Source organism: Salvelinus alpinus, chromosome 10 (genome assembly GCF_045679555.1).
Source record: "Salvelinus alpinus chromosome 10, SLU_Salpinus.1, whole genome shotgun sequence".
NCBI classification, from domain to species: Eukaryota; Metazoa; Chordata; class Actinopteri; order Salmoniformes; family Salmonidae; genus Salvelinus; species Salvelinus alpinus.
In genome coordinates this window covers 22,272,672-22,285,915 of record NC_092095.1, presented here as the reverse complement: position 1 = coordinate 22,285,915, position 13,244 = coordinate 22,272,672, and the positions used below count along the sequence as shown (strand labels likewise).

Genomic DNA, 13,244 nt, shown 5'->3' with positions numbered 1-13,244 from the left:
TCCAACTTTGATGTAATGTCCTTAAAACAAGTCAAAATGAGGCTCAGTAGTGTGTGTGGCCTCCACGTGCCTGTATGACCTCCCTACAACGCCTGGGCATGCTCCTGATGAGGTGGCGGATGGTCTCCTGAGGGATCTCCTCCCAGACCTGGACTAAAGCATCCCAGCGAGACATGATGTCCCAGATGTGCTCAATTGGATTCAGGTCTGGGGAACGGGCGGGCCAGTCCATAGCATCAATGCCTTCCTCTTGCAGGAACTGCTGACACACTCCAGCCACATGAGGTCTAGCATTGTCTTGCATTAGGAGGAACCCAGGGCCAACCGCACCAGCATATGGTCTCACAACATTTACATTTTACATTTAAGTCATTTAGCAGACGCTCTTATCCAGAGCGACTTACAAATTGGTGCATTCACCTTATGATATCCAGTGGAACAACCACTTTACAATAGTGCATCTCAGTCTTTTAAGGGGGAGGGGGGGGTTAGAAGGATTACTTTATCCTATCCTAGGTATTCCTTAAAGAGGTGGGGTTTCAGGTGTCTCCGGAAGGTGGTGATTGACTCCGCTGACCTGGCGTCGTGAGGGAGTTTGTTCCACCATTGGGGTGCCAGAGCAGCGAACAGTTTTGACTGGGCTGAGCGGGAACTGTACTTCCTCAGAGGTAGGGAGGCGAGCAGGCCAGAGGTGGATGAACGCAGTGCCCTTGTTTGGGTGTAGGGCCTGATCAGAGCCTGAAGGTACGGAGGTGCCGTTCCCCTCACAGCTCCGTAGGCAAGCACCATGGTCTTGTAGCGGATGCGAGCTTCAACTGGAAGCCAGTGGAGAGAGCGGAGGAGCGGGGTGACGTGAGAGAACTTGGGAAGGTTGAACACCAGACGGGCTGCGGCGTTCTGGATGAGTTGTAGGGGTTTAATGGCACAGGCAGGGAGCCCAGCCAACAGCGAGTTGCAGTAATCCAGACGGGAGATGACAAGTGCCTGGATTAGGACCTGCGAAATCTGGAACAGCAGATCACTCTGTTAAATAACCTGCGCATTCTTAATCGCGCTGGCTAGCTAATACTTTGTGTCCGGCTTGGATGTTGACACAATGGTAGCAAGTGTATAATGCGGTGACGTTTTGTTCTGACTCGGGTACTTGTACAGACGTGTATGCTGGAACATTGGTATATTGTTGGAGGCAACCTATCTGTCTAGAGCTGTGCTGTTCAATTTCTGTCCTGGATGGCAGAACAACTTTAGTTTTTTTATTCTATCTGGTAGTTAATTGCACTCACCTGATATCCCAGGTCTGAATTAGTCCCTTATTTAGAAGGAGAGGGTGAAGAACAAAAAGTATTTTGGCTCTCCAGGTCCGATATTGAACAGCCCTGGTAGAGATAATAGATATTTAGTGATACTGATGCACAAGCTAGGCCTATTCGAAACATTGCCATCTCCTGGCAGCATTTATCTGCCAGTTTCATAAGCTTGAAAACCCCATTGATGCTTGCCATTGGTCCGTCGCTCAGACCTGTGCTAAGGCCCCACACTACGGGGGATGCTTCCTCATCCGTGGTGCACACAAGCCCTGCTTCCTCCACTCCCTCCAACTCCAGTAATTGGGAATAGGTATGGGGTTCCCATAACGGCAGAGGAAAGCTAGTAAGTTCCTTTTGCCGGAAGTTATGCATGCTAGACGGCATTAGCAGGAGGATTGTTAGTCTGAGCTAGGCTAGCTAGCCTCTTTGATCGCAACATGTTCCATTTACTAAACAAGAGAGCTACCCAAGCAACTCCACTGTGGGGAGGCAGGAATAGCTACTCGTGGCTAGCTCGTCTCGGTGTGTTAGCTAATCTGGCTAGCACGCTATGCAGCGCTTGTTTAGCTAGCCTGGTCTCGAAAGTGTACGTAGGACTGGAGGTGGGACCAGACCCTTCACTGACAAACCTGGGATGAGAGGCAAGCGGTGCTTGACCGAGGAGAAACAGATGGCGGGGGGTACCCACCGAACCTGGCAGACTTCTCTCTTTGAGTAGCCTTCCATTACCGGCAACAGAGCGCAAAGGGGTATGAGGATCTCATCTCGGTACCTAATGGCAGTCAGGCTACCTCTGGCGAGCACATGGAGGGCTGTGCGGCCCCCCAAAGAAATGCCACCCCACACCATGACTGACCCACCGCCAAACCGGTCATGCTGGAGGATGTTGCAGGCAGCAGAATGTTCTCCACGGCGTCTCCAGACTCTGTCACGTCTGTCACATGTGCTCAGTGTGAACCTGCTTTCATCTGTGAAGAGCACAGGGCGCCAGTGGCGAATTTGCCAATCTTGGTGTTCTCTGGCAAATGCCAAATGTCCTGCACGGTGTTGGGCTGTAAGCACAACCCCCACCTGTGGACGTCGGGCCCTCATACCACCCTCATGGAGTCTGTTTCTGACTGTTTGAGCAGACACATGCACATTTGTGGCCTGCTGGAGGTCATTTTGCAGGGCTCTGGCAGTGCTCCTCCTTGCACAAAGGCGGAGGTAGCGGTGCTGCTGCTGGGTTGTTGCCCTCCTACGGCCTCCTCCACGTCTCCTGATGTACTGGCCTGTCTCCTGGTAGCGCCTCCATGCTCTGGACACTACGCTGACAGACACAGCAAACCTTCTTGCCACAGCTCGCATTGATGTGCCATCCTGGATGAGCTGCACTACCTGAGCCACTTGTGTGGGTTGTAGACTCCGTCTCATGCTACCACTAGAGTGAAAGCACCGCCAGCATTCAAAAGTGACCAAAACATCAGCCAGGAAGCATAGGAACTGAGAAATGGTCACCACCTGCAGAACCACTCCTTTATTGGGGGTGTCTTGCTAATTGCCTATAATTTCCACCTGTTGTCTATTCTATTTGCACAACAGCATGTGAAATGTATTGTCAATCAGTGTTGCTTCCTAAGTGGACAGTTTGATTTCACAGAAGTGTGATTGACTTGGAGTTACATTGTGTTGTTTAAGTGTTCCCTTTATTTTTTTGAGCAGTGTATATATATATAATTTTTTTTTACATTTTATTGACGGTATTGGAAAATCAGAGCGTATTTCCAAATACCTCGGGATACCGTATATAAGGTATAACACCCAAACCTAATGTAGGTCATATTGGACCACTCAACAGTAGGTCAAGAACAGTCTACGGAGCGATTGTCTAAGAACATTGGAGCATGAGGGATAGATTGAGTGGATTTTCCCTTTAAGTATTTAATATTGTGTGGAAGAAGAAGATTAAGCATCTTCCTAGATCTTCCTAATCTTGCAGCAATATTAACCATCTGTGTACTAGTACGACCCGCTATCCTCTTATGACAGCCCAGTTCTCTTCTCCCCCTAATACACATCTATAGGCCTAACTTCATTTTAAAGTCGCTCTTACTGCAATGAAACTGCAACATAGGCTTAAACACAACAAAAATCAAAGTACACAAGTATGTGGACACCTGCTCGTCAAACATCTCAATCCAAAATAATGGTAATTAATATGGAGTTGGCTCCCCCTTTGCTGCTATAACAGCCTCCAATCTTCCGGGAAGGCTTTCCACTGGAATTGGAACATTGCTGCAGGGACTTGCTTCCATTCAGCCACAAGAGCATTAATGAGGTCAGTCACTGATGTTGGGCGATTAGGCCTGGCTTGCAGTCGGCGTTCCAATTCATCCCAAGGTGTTCGATGGGGTTGAGGTCAGGGCTCTGTGCAGGCCAATCAAGTTCTTCCACACCGATCTCGTCAAACCATTTCTGTCTGGACCTTACTTTGTGCACGGGGGCATTGTCATGCTGAAACAGGAAAGAACCTTCCCCAAACTGTTGCCACAGATTAGTCCGTCGGACTGCTAGATGGTGAAGCGTGATTCATCACTCCAGAGAACGTGTATCAAGTGCTCCAGAGTCCAATGGTGGCAAGCTTTACACCACTCCAGTCGGCATTGGCATTGCGAAAGGTGATCTTAGGCTTGTGTGTGGCTGCTCTGCCATGGAAACCCATGAAGCTCCCGACGAACAGTTATTGTGCTGAAGTTCCAAACTGCCTCTGGAAGAAACTCGGTAGTGACTGTTGAAACCGAGGACAGACGACTTTACGCACTTCAGCACTCGGTCTCGCTCTGTGAGCTTGTGGCCTACCACTTCGCGGCTGAGCAGTTGTTGCTCCTAGACATTTCCACTTCACAATAACAGCACTTACAGTTGACCGGGGCAGCTCTAGCAGGGCAGAAATTTTACGACCTGACTTGTTGGAAATATGGCATCATATGATGGTGCTACGTTGAAAGTCACTGAGCTCTTCAGTAAGGACATTCTACTGCCAATGTTTGTCTATGGAGATCCCATGGCTGTGTGCTCGATTTTATACACCTGTCAGCAATGGGTGTAGCTGAAATAGCGAAATTCACTCATTTGAAGGGGTGTCCACATACTTTTGACAGAGAAAGTATTCAGACCCCTTGACTTTTAAAATTTTGTTAAATTACTGCCTTATTTTAAATTGATTAAATTGTCCCGTCCCCCCCTCAATCTACATACAATACCCCATAATGACCAAGCAAAAACAGGCTTTTAGAAATGTTTGAAAATGTATTAAAAAAATAAAAACTGAAATATCACATTTACATATGTTTTCAGACCCTTTACTCAGTACTTTGTGGAAACACCTTTGGCAGCGATTACAGCCTAGAGTCTTCCTGGATATGACGCTACAAGCTTGGCACACCTGTATTTGAGGAGTTTCTCCCATTCTTCTCTGCAGATCCTCTCAATCTCTGTCAGGTTGGATGGGGAGCATTGCTGCACAGCTATTTTCAGATCTCTCCAGAGATTTTTGATTTTGTTCAAGTCCGGGCTCTGGCTGGGACACTCAACGACATTCAGAGACTTGTCCCGAAGCCACTCCTGCGTTGTCTTGGCTTTGTGCTTAGGGTCGGTGTCCTGTTGGAAGGTGAACGTTTTCCCCAGTCTAAGGTCCTGAGTGTTCTGGAGCAGGTTTTCATCAAGGATCTCACTGTACTTTACTCCGTTCAGCTTTCCCTTGAACCTGACTAGTCTCTCAATCCCCGCCACTGAAAACCAACCCCACAGAATGATACTGCCACCACCACCCACAGCCAAGACAACGCAGGAGTGGCTTCGGGACAAGTCTCTGAATGTCCTTGAATGCCCCAGCCAGAGGCCAGACTTGAAACCGATCTAACATCTCTCGAGAGCCCTGAAAATAGCTGTGCAGCGACGCTCCCATCTTTGACCGACCGGCTCAAAATCAGTCTTATGTAGCAAAATTTGTATATATATTTTTTTAATATATATATATTTTTTAACATACAGTGGGGAGAACAAGTATTTGATACACTGCCGATTTTGCAGGTTTTCCTACTTACAAAGCATGTAGAGGTCTGTAATTTTTATCATAGGTACACTTCAACTGTGAGAATCCAGAAAATCACATTGTATGATTTTTAAGTAATTAATTTGCATTTTATGACTGGGAATTTGCATATTCCCAGTCATGTGAAATCCATCGATTAGAGCCCTTTAAAATCATTTAAATTGACTGATTTCCTTATATGAACTGTAATTCCGTCAAATCTCTAAAATTGTTGCATGTTGCGTTTAGATTTTTGTTCAGTATAGTTGTTGCACCTTTAGATCTCCTGTCTTTCTACCGGATATTTTCATCCACTTTTACAATGGTGTTTTCTTGCCAATTACAATTTTTTTTCGCCCCAATTTTGTGGTATCCAATTGGTAGTAGTTATAGTCTTGTCTCATCACTGCAACTCCCGTACGGACTCGGGAGAGGCAAAGGTCGAGAGCCATGCGTCTCTCCAAAACACAACCCAACCAAGCCGCACTGTTCTTGACACAATGCCCCTCCAACCCGGAAGCCAGCCGCACCAATGTGTCGGAGGAAACACCGTACACCTGGCAACCGTGTCAGCGTGTACTGCGCCCGGCCCGCCACAGGAGTCGCTAGTGCGCGATGAGACAAGGATATCCCTGCCGGCCAAACCCTCCCAAACCCGGACTAAGCTTGGCCAATTGTGCGCCGCCCCATGGGCCTCCCGGTTGCGGCCGGCTGCGATAGAGCCACTCGGGAGGTCCCTGCCAATTACATTTTTGAACAGACATTAATGTGCACATAACCTAGTGCACATTACCGGACTTTCAATGTGAAGAAATAATATTTTTCAACATTTTAAGCTAAAACGTTCTGATCTGTCGCATCAGTCTAATTGCTTTAAAAAAAAAAATTGGTAGCCTCAGTCAGGACAACTGGTTGTACGGATATGGGATCTTTCGTCCCAGAACTGTCCCAGAATCAATTTGGAATAGGCCATTTCTTTCGCACACAGATGAACAAGCTGACCAATAGAATAGGTTAAAAAATATATACTATGGGGGAATAGTAGATTGACATAAACTGAGGAAAAGTAAAGGAATTCGGTAAGAAGGACACATGCCGTTGCATCCTCGAGTTGCTTGTTCTGTTAAGATTAATTTCCATAATCTAATTGTGCTTTCTGTCATTCTGAACTCTGTGGGTGGACGCCCTAGTCAGGTTACAAATGCTTATGGTCTGGTAAATATCTCAAATAAATTAAAATTCTGAATGTCCAACTCCACATTTTCCGAACGGAAACCCGAACGCACGCACACACTCAAAAGCTCAGTAGAACTCACACAGGCAGGCAAGCAAGCAGGCACACACTACACATAGGAAATCCCAGCTGATCCTAGCAATGGAAGCAAACCCTGCAAATGATCCTGTACTGGAAACAGTAATCCTCCTGAGATAAGAGGGAACAAACTAAAAGAAGAAAAAGTATGGACTAAAACTTCAGCTCAGCAACTTCTGTATTGATGTGCTACACACACACACACACACACACACAAAATCTACTATTAAAATAAGTATTGCACATGTTCGCCCAAAGTCGAAACAAGGTGACATCTTTTATATGCAAGTACTTACAGATGCATCCTAAAAAATACATTATATCATATCCAAAACAAATCCAAGTAAAAAACAAACATTGACCTCTATACTTAAAAATAAATAAATGAAAAGGTAAACATCATTCAAGGCTTTCCAGTTCTGAGTCTATAGCTGACTATTGGGCTTAGATATACCGAGTAGCCAAGTTGAATTTCCCCTTCTGACAGCTTTGGCTGGCCTTAAAAAGAGGTGTCCTCCCTCTTCCCTCAGCTTGGTGGAAATGGGTTTGTGTCGTGCTTCACGCCTCAATGAGTTCCTATACGAATTAAAACACGTCCAAAAGATGTGGTGTCCCCCCTCCTCCCCAGCTTCAAACCCTTGGCACAGACCTCAGCCCTCGCTACTCCATCCCCAAAGGCTCTGGGTTATACTCAGCTATGTGAACGAGAGAGTGATAGATAGAGAAAGAAAGAGGAAGAGAGAAAAAGACAAAGTGAGCAAGAGCAAGAAGGAGAGAGGGGGAGGGAAAAAAGAGAGCAAAAGAGAGCAAGGAAGAGCGAGATAGCGAGCGAAAGAGCAAGAGAGGGAGAGAGAAAGCAGCCAGAGCCTCTCAACATTAATTAATACACACTCCACACTGGCACTAAACTGAGCAACAAGAGGGAATGGGAAAGGAGGGAATATAATTACAGAGAGAGAGGATACGAGTTTTGGTTTAGCGGAGGACCACAACTCCCACCACAGCAGAGCAGTCTTTGGATAGAGCTACAGACCTAGTTGAACAGCTACAGAAAGTCCCGAAGAACTACAGACCTGCTAGAATAGCTACAGACCTGCTAGAAGAACTAAAGGTTTGTTATAATGGCTACAAACCTGCTTGAAGAACGAAATACCTGCGAGATGAACTAAAGGTTTGTTATCATGGCTACAGACCTACTAGAACTACATACCTGCTAGAATACCTACAGTCCTGCTAGAAGAACTACAGACCTGCAAGAATAACTACAGACCTGGTATAAGAACTACAGACCTACTAGAATAGCTACAGACCTGCTAGAAGAACTATAGGTTTGTTATAATGGCTACAGACTTACTAGAACATACAGTTGAGGTCGGAAGTGTACATACACCTCAGCCAAATACATTTAAACTCAGTTGTTCACAATTCCTGACATTTAATCCTAGTAAAAATTCCCTGTCTTAGGTCAGTTAAGTTCACCACTTTATTTTAAGAATGTGAAATGTTAGAATAATAGTATAGAGAATGATTTCAGCTTTTATTTCATTCATCACATTCCCAGTTGGTCAGAAGTTTACATGCACTCAATTAGTATTTGGTAGCATTGCTTTTAAATTGTTTAACTTGGGTCAAACGTTTCGGGTAGCCTTCCACAAGCTTCCCACAGTAAGTTGGGTGAATTTTGGCCTATTCCTCCTGACAGAGGTGGTGTAACCAAGTCAGGTTTCTAGGCCTCCTTGCTCGCACACGCTTTTTCAGTTCTGCCCACAAATTTTCTATTGGTTTGAGGTCAGGGCTTTGTGATGGCCACTCCAATACCTTGACTTTGTTGTCCTTAAGCCATTTTGAAACATCTTTGGAAGTATGCTTGGGGTCATTGTCCATTTAGAAGACCAATTTGCGACCAAGCTTTAAATTCCTGACTAATGTCTTGAGATGTTGCTTCAATATATCCACATAATTTTCCTGCCTCATGATGCCATCTATTTTGAGAAGTGCACCAGTCCCTCCTGCAGCAAAGCACTACCACAACATGATGCTGCCATCCCGTGCTTCACGGTTGGGATGGTGTTCGTCGGCTTGCAAGCCTCCCCCTTTTTCCTCCAAACATAACGATGGTCATTATGGCCAAACAGTTCTATTTTTGTTTCATCAGACCAGAGGACATTTCTCCAAAAAGTACGATCTTTGTCCCCATGTGCAGTTGCAAACCGTAGTCTGGCTTTTTTATGGCGGTTTTGGAGCACTGGCTTCTTCCTTGCTGAGCAGCCTTTCAGGTTATGTCGATATAGGACAAATTTTACTGTGGATATAGATACTTTTGTACCCGTTTCCTCCAGCATCTTCACAAGGTCCTTTGCTGTTGTTCTGGGATTCCTTTACACTTTTCGCACCAAAGTACATTCATCTCTAGGAGACAGAACGCGACTCCTTCCTGAGCGGTATGACGGCTGCGTGGTCCCATGGTGTTTATACTTGCGTACTATTGTTTGTACAGATGAACGTGGTACCTTCAGGCGTTTGGAAATTGCTCCCAAGGACGAACCAGACTTGTGGAGGTCTACAATCTATATTTCTGAGGTCTGGGCTGATTTCTTTTGATTTTCCCATGATGTGGTCCCGTGTGGCTCAGTGGTCCCGTGTGGCTCAGTTGGTAGAGCATGGCGCTTGCAACGCCAGGGTTGTGGGTTCATTCCCCACGGGGGGACCAGGATGAATATGTATGAACTTTCCAATTTGTAAGTCGCTCTGGATAAGAGCGTCAGCTAAATGACTTAAATGTAAAATGTCAAGCAAAGAGGCACTGAGTTTGAAGGTAGGCCTTGAAATATATCCACAGGTACACCTCCAATTGAATCAAATGATGTCAATTAGCCTATCAGAAGCTTCTAAAGCCATGACATCATTTTCTGGAAGCACAGTCAACGTAGTGTATGTAAACTTCTGACCCACTGAAATTGTGATACAGTGAATTATAAGTGAAATAATCTGTCTGTAAACAATTGTTGGAAAAATTACTTGTGTAATCAGAAAGTAGATGTCCTAACCGACTTGCCAAAACTATAGTTTGTTAACAAGACATTTGTGGAGCGGTTGAAAAACGAGTTTTAATGACTCCAACCTAAGTGTATGTAAACTTCCGACTTCAACTGTACATACCTGCTAGAAGAGCTACAGACCTGCTAAAATAGCTACAGACCTGCTAGAAGAGCTACAGACCTGCTAGAAGAGCTACAGACCTGCTAAAATAGCTACAGACCTGCTAGAAGAGCTACAGACCTGCTAGAATACCTACAGACCTGCTAGAAGAGCTACAGACCTGCTAAAATAGCTACAGACCTGCTAGAAGAGCTACAGACCTGCTAAAAGAACTACAGACCTGCTAGAAGAGCTACAGACCTGCTAAAATAGCTACAGACCTGCTAGAAGAGCTACAGACCTGCTAGAAGAACTACAGACCTGCTAGAAGAACTACAGACCTGCTAAAATAGCTACAGACCTGCTAGAAGAACTACAGACCTGCTAGAAGAACTACATACCTGCTAAAATAGCTACATACCTGCTAGAAGAACTACAGACATGCCAGAAGAACTACAGACATGCCAGAAGAACTACAGACCTGCCAGAAGAACTACAGACCTGCCAGAAGAACTACAGACCTGCTAGAAGAACTACAGACCGGCTAGAAGAACTAAATGTTTGTTATAATGGCTACAGACCTAATAGAACACCTACAGACCTGCTAGAATAGCTACTTACCTGCTAAAATAGCTACAGACCAGCTAGAATAGCTACATACCTGCTAGAAGAACTAAAGGTTTGTTATAATGGCTACAAACCTGCTAGAAGAACTACAGACTAGTGGAGCTTCCAATCCAGTTTTGGGAAAGAAACCTTCCTGTAAAAAACAACAGAAATAAATAGATGAACAACCTTACCTGCTTCACCCTTGGTCTCCCAGGGGAGAACTTCCTCTTGGAGATGGCAGGCTTCCCCATGCCAATCTTGGGAGTTAGGGGGAAAAAGGTTGTGGTGGTGGGAGGCACACAAGCACTATATCCAGAATGAGGTTGGGTCTGTGGTGGAGCAGCCTGGGCCTGGATTTGGACCTGAACCCAAGGAGGGCTGGCCTCCCTGGGGAAGGACTCTGTAGGGAAGAGGGACTGGATCAGCATGAGCGAGAGCTCAGGAGACATTTCAGGGGAAGCCTTTGGGGCTTTGCCATCTCCCCTCGGTGAGCTGAAGTCCGAGAGGCTGCGGTTGCTGGCGTGCATGATATCCATGTCTACGGGGCTCCCCATTTCAGGAAGTTCAGCCATGGGACTAAGCTCCTTTTCTCTGATTTTGTCCTCTGCAATGGGCAATACATTTGGACGCAACACCTCCCCCTCGTCCAAAACAATTGGAGGCAAATTCTCCCCCTCGTCCAAAATACTTGGAGGCAACTCCTCGTCCTCCAACCCCTGCAACTTCTCCTCAACCTCCTTTTCTGCAACTGCATCCTGCACCTCCTGCATGGGTTCCATAACATTCTGCTCAACAGTAGTCTCCATTGCAGCCAATTCCAAAGACTTCATTTCTACAGGTGCTACTTCCATAGGCTCCTCCTCCTCCACAGGAGCCTCTTCGGTAGTCTCCTCCAAAGCCTCATGAGATATTTCGTTGGTGGGCGTGGCTAAAGTGGTTTTTGAGTCTTCCGATTTGGTCTCCTCCCCCTCTACATCGCAGGGCAAAGCCTCCTCGGGCGCCGCACCTTTCCCCGTTTGTAAAGAGTCTGATATTTCCAGTTCCTGTTGGAAATCGTCCACGGGTGAGGCGGGACTCTGGGAGGCGAGCGGTGACACGTCCACTAGAGTTCCAGACCTCTGGTGAGACTCCCGGCCCTCCGTCAGGGTAACGGTCACCTGAATCTCCTGCGCCAGTTCAACACCTGGAACAGAGAAAGCCAATCAAATAAGAGCATAACCTTGTTTGTTTTTTATCATGATTCATGCTTTATTGAATGGATGTTGTGCTGATATTTTTCCAAAGTCACACCTAAAGCAAGTGGAGAGTTACTGGTTGGGGGAAGTTATACTTAGACATTGTGATTTTAAAGCATACACAAGTGCACCAAAACATCAGGAACACCTGCTCTTTCCATGACAGACTGACCAGGTGAATCCTGGTGAAAGCTATGAAATGTTATTGATGTCACTTGTTAAATCGACTTCAATCAGTGTAGATAAAGGGGAGGAGACAGGTTAAATAATTATTTTTAAGCCTTGAGGCAATTGAGACATGGATTATGTATGTGTGCCATTCAGAGGGTGAATGGGCAAGAAAAAAGATTTAGGTGCCTTTGAATGGGGTATGGTAGTAGATGCCAGGCGCACCGGTTTGAGTGTGTCAAGAACTGCAAAGCTGAGAGAGAGTTTTTCACACTAAGCAGTTTCCCATGTGTATCAAGAATAGTCCACCACCCAAAGGACATCCAGCCAATTTGACTGTGGGAAGCATTGGGGTGAACACGGGCCAGCATCCCTGTGGTACACTTTCGACACCTTGTAGAGTGCACGCCCCAATGCATTTATGCTGTTCTGAGAGCAAAAGGGAGTGCAACTCAATATTACGAAGGTGTTCCTAATATTTTGTACACTCAGTGTACAATGGTTTTCTATACTGGACCTGATGGAGACACTTTAGGCTTCTTTAGAGGGCCTGGACGCGCCGCCTCCTCCTCCTCCAGCCGAGGGCCTGGACGCGCCGCCTCCTCCTCCTCCAGCCGAGGGCCTGGACGCGCCGCCTCCTCCTCCTCCAGCCGAGGGCCTGGACGCGCCGCCTCCTCCTCCTCCAGCCGAGGGCCTGGACGCGCCTCCTCCTCCTCCAGCCGAGGGCTTGGACGCGCCTCCTCCGCCTCCTCCAGCCGAGGGCTTGGACGCGCCTCCTCCTCCTCCTCCAGCCGAGGGCTTGGACGCGCCTCCTCCTCCTCCTCCTCCAGCCGAGGGCTTGGACGCGCCTCCTCCTCCTCCTCCAGCCGAGGGCTTGGACGCGCCTCCTCCTCCTCCTCCAGCCGAGGGCTTGGACGCGCCTCCTCCTCCTCCTCCTCCAGCCGAGGGCTTGGACGCGCCTCCTCCTCCTCCTCCAGCCGAGGGCTTGGACGCGCCTCCTCCTCCTCCAGCCGAGGGCTTGGACGCGCCTCCTCCTCCTCCAGCCGAGGGCTTGGACGCGCCTCCTCCTCCTCCAGCCGAGGGCTTGGACGCGCCTCCTCCTCCTCCAGCCGAGGGCTTGGACGCGCCTCCTCCTCCTCCAGCCGAGGGCTTGGACGCGCCTCCTCCTCCAGCAACACCTCCTCCTCCACCACAGCCATAAAGACATCTGGAAGACAGGAAATAAAAACGAAGTCACAATTTGATTGAGAGCTCTGCTTCTCAATCAAAACTAGGCTTCCATCCAAATCTCACTGAAAATAACAGAAAAATCTGTTATGAGAGTAAAATTTGGTCCTATTGAAAATCTGGCCATGAGACAAAGGAATATATGAGAATGCTATTCATTTCCAAAGGTATTAGTA

General features: G+C 47.0%; 1 protein-coding gene across 13 annotated transcripts in view; it reads right to left on the bottom strand.

The window, feature by feature from the left end:
* The window catches only part of LOC139531723 (histone-lysine N-methyltransferase 2C-like), a 218,524-nt gene that overhangs the window by 99,565 nt on the left and 105,715 nt on the right, over positions 1–13,244 (bottom strand). For all 13 annotated transcript variants that reach the window (XM_071328436.1, XM_071328440.1, XM_071328441.1 and 10 more), the window contains 2 exons: positions 12,359–13,048; positions 10,630–11,621 (listed from right to left, as the gene is read on the bottom strand). In XM_071328436.1, coding sequence (XP_071184537.1) covers positions 10,630–11,621; positions 12,359–13,048 — 1,682 coding nt within the window. The remainder of the gene's footprint in view (positions 1–10,629; positions 11,622–12,358; positions 13,049–13,244) is intronic.